The following is a 2500-nucleotide window of genomic DNA, read 5'->3' as shown; positions in this document are numbered from 1 at the left end:
GTAGTATGGTATCAACGGAGTCGGTAAGGAAAGCTGAAACTTTAATGCGGAGGGGTGGTGGGTGAAATGTCCCGAGCTCAGCCAGACGACAGTCATTGCCAATCCCCGCTTTTCTCTTCGCAACAGGCCTTTTTCGATATATTATAATTCAACTTGAAAGAGAGGCTTAGAGGACAAAGACAAAAGAAAGTGGATGATATCTAAATATTTTAAACATTAATTCCAACGTGATTCTATCGTTTTTGTCCTCACTGCCTCACTATCAAGCTGAATGTTTGATATTTTTAAAATGGCCTATTCGCGACTTCGAGCAACCTTGCTTTGTTTTTGTCATACTTATTTTCTTCAGTCCCTTTTGTCAGTCACGCAACCGAGCCGAGGGGAGAGTGATGATAGAGCTCGCGCTTGCGTGACTAAAGCAGGCGGTTCGACTGACTCAGAAGGGCTGGTAGCAGTCTATTCTTTTTTGCTTTTTATCATTTCATCGATTTCAATGTTATGATTAAAGGTGAATTAAGTGAAGTGGAACTTGTAGTCCTGTTTCAAATGGTTAAAACGTAGCACGTTTTTGAAGCATAGGCCACAAAACAATGTTATAAATAGCATCGGATCGAGTCTCTTGAGGAGTGGAATTGATTTCAACGGGTGATGTTCACTTTGGAAAGAAAGGAAAACAGACTTTTTTTAAGATTTCCTTTAGCTATGACAGGAACTAACTTTCTCGGTATTTATAAATTTCTTAATTATTTTTTTCATTAGTTTAACGCCAGCGGCGAGGAAGAAACAAGAAGATTGCAATCTGCGCTGAAGGTAAGCGGTTGACTTCTCTATCAGGTCTCGCATAAAATGGACTCTGGACAAACTTTAAATCTTGATTCGTCCCTCTGCCACTTGTTGTTTACCTAAAACATTCGTTATTTCATTTTTTGAATCAGATGTCTGAAGACAAAGCTCAGAGAAATGCAGCGATGTTAAGCCAGAAAATGATGGAAATGACAAAGTTACAGAAAATGCTTACGCACGCTACCAAGGTAAGTGAAGTAAATCTATTAGTCTCTCTCCTTGGGGCTTTTCAGGACTAATTTAGAATGCTTTATGGGGGACTTTAGCCAGACTTCGTATTACGTAGTTTACAATTTGTTTTTGGAAGTGACGCCAGTGAGGCCAGATAAGGTCAGACCACAACACCGGGGACTACGTCCCCTACTCTTATCGAATAGTGAGTGGGTTCTTTAACGCCAACGTCACATACTATTTAATTACAAATAAGGGCTATGAGACGGGACCTCCGGTTTACAGACCTTACACGAGAAGACTTGAAAGTCTAACCATTTGCAGATGTAATTACAAAGGCAACACTTTCTCCTCAGTTATTTTAAGACCCTGAGTGTTGGTCCGGCCGGAGTCGAACTCACGACCTCCCGCATGACAGCCCGATGCTCAACCAGCTAAGCCACTGGTGCGCGGTAATTGAAAATGTCTGTCCTTGTGTGGGCCCAGTTCCATTCGTTGGTTATTTCTGTTGAAACTTTTGCAACCCTTCCTCGTACTTGTGCATATTCATTGCCGTGAAATTGACATCGTAAATTCCCATTACTTGCTCCCGTCTGACCTTGTAGTTCAGTCGGTAGAGCAGCGGTGATCTAACCCGAAGGTCGTGGGTTCCAATTCCCACCCTGGTCAGAGCTTTCCTCTGTCCTTGTGTGGGCGCAATTCTATTAGTGGGGCTAACGCCCACAGGGTTTACATGGGTAGAAAATAGCACGTCACATTACTTTCCAATAGTTAATTTAATTGAAAGATCTTTTTGTTCTATCCCCTGCACAAGTTTTATCACACGTTTTGAGCTCCTTCATTCTCAACCTTTCAAGAATACCGATAATAGTCATCCATTGTGCCATTTCCCTCTAGTTTTATTCCAGTTTCTTGTAACAATCTTTAAGAAACATGGAGGTCTTGCGGCCATCTCGGGTTTTATCCGGCATCTCAGAAATTCGCGCAGGTACAAAATATGACGCTTTAGCAACATCCAACTAGTGGACTACTGCAAATCCTGCAATTTGATTGGCTACGCTGCTAGAGGACTATTGGTAATAGTCCTCGAGTAGCGAAAAGCGTGACGCTTTCTTTCGTTTTATTCCCATATAAATATTTCTTCAACTTGCATTTGCTAACTTTATTACTGCCTTTTCTGTCCGACTAGTTGGGTGATACTAAAACCCTGAAGGGCCACGGGTCAATAGCCCGCAAGGGCTACGGGTCTAATTGTTAATTAGCAATGACCACCGTGACGCCAGCGCAAACCTCGCATGAAAGAAATCAAATTAGACGTTGGCGCGATCATAATTTTGTGATTATCCCATCTTGAGCGTATCGTATAACGTTCACGAAGGAGTCTATTACAGGATTGGTCGGAACTCCAATGAAATTGATTTTTACCACAACTGCTTGTAATCTCGCAATCTGATTGGCTAATTTGCTGTTACAAAAATTTGGTTTA

At 41.8% G+C, this 2500-nt stretch overlaps 1 protein-coding gene across 5 annotated transcripts in view; it reads left to right on the top strand.

Annotated features, from left to right (window-relative positions):
• The window catches only part of LOC138047005 (putative leucine-rich repeat-containing protein DDB_G0290503), a 27677-nt gene that overhangs the window by 23492 nt on the left and 1685 nt on the right, over window positions 1-2500 (top strand). For all 5 annotated transcript variants that reach the window (XM_068893660.1, XM_068893661.1, XM_068893665.1 and 2 more), the window contains 3 exons: window positions 1-23; window positions 760-810; window positions 936-1031. The exon at window positions 1-23 is cut by the window's left edge and continues 217 nt beyond it. In XM_068893660.1, the coding sequence (XP_068749761.1) occupies window positions 1-23; window positions 760-810; window positions 936-1031 (170 nt within the window). The remainder of the gene's footprint in view (window positions 24-759; window positions 811-935; window positions 1032-2500) is intronic.

The sequence above is a fragment of the Montipora capricornis genome, chromosome 4 (assembly GCF_036669925.1).
Source record: "Montipora capricornis isolate CH-2021 chromosome 4, ASM3666992v2, whole genome shotgun sequence".
Classification (NCBI taxonomy): Eukaryota; Metazoa; Cnidaria; class Anthozoa; order Scleractinia; family Acroporidae; genus Montipora; species Montipora capricornis.
Note: the sequence above shows the minus strand (reverse complement) of the source record. Positions and strands in the feature narration are given on the sequence as shown.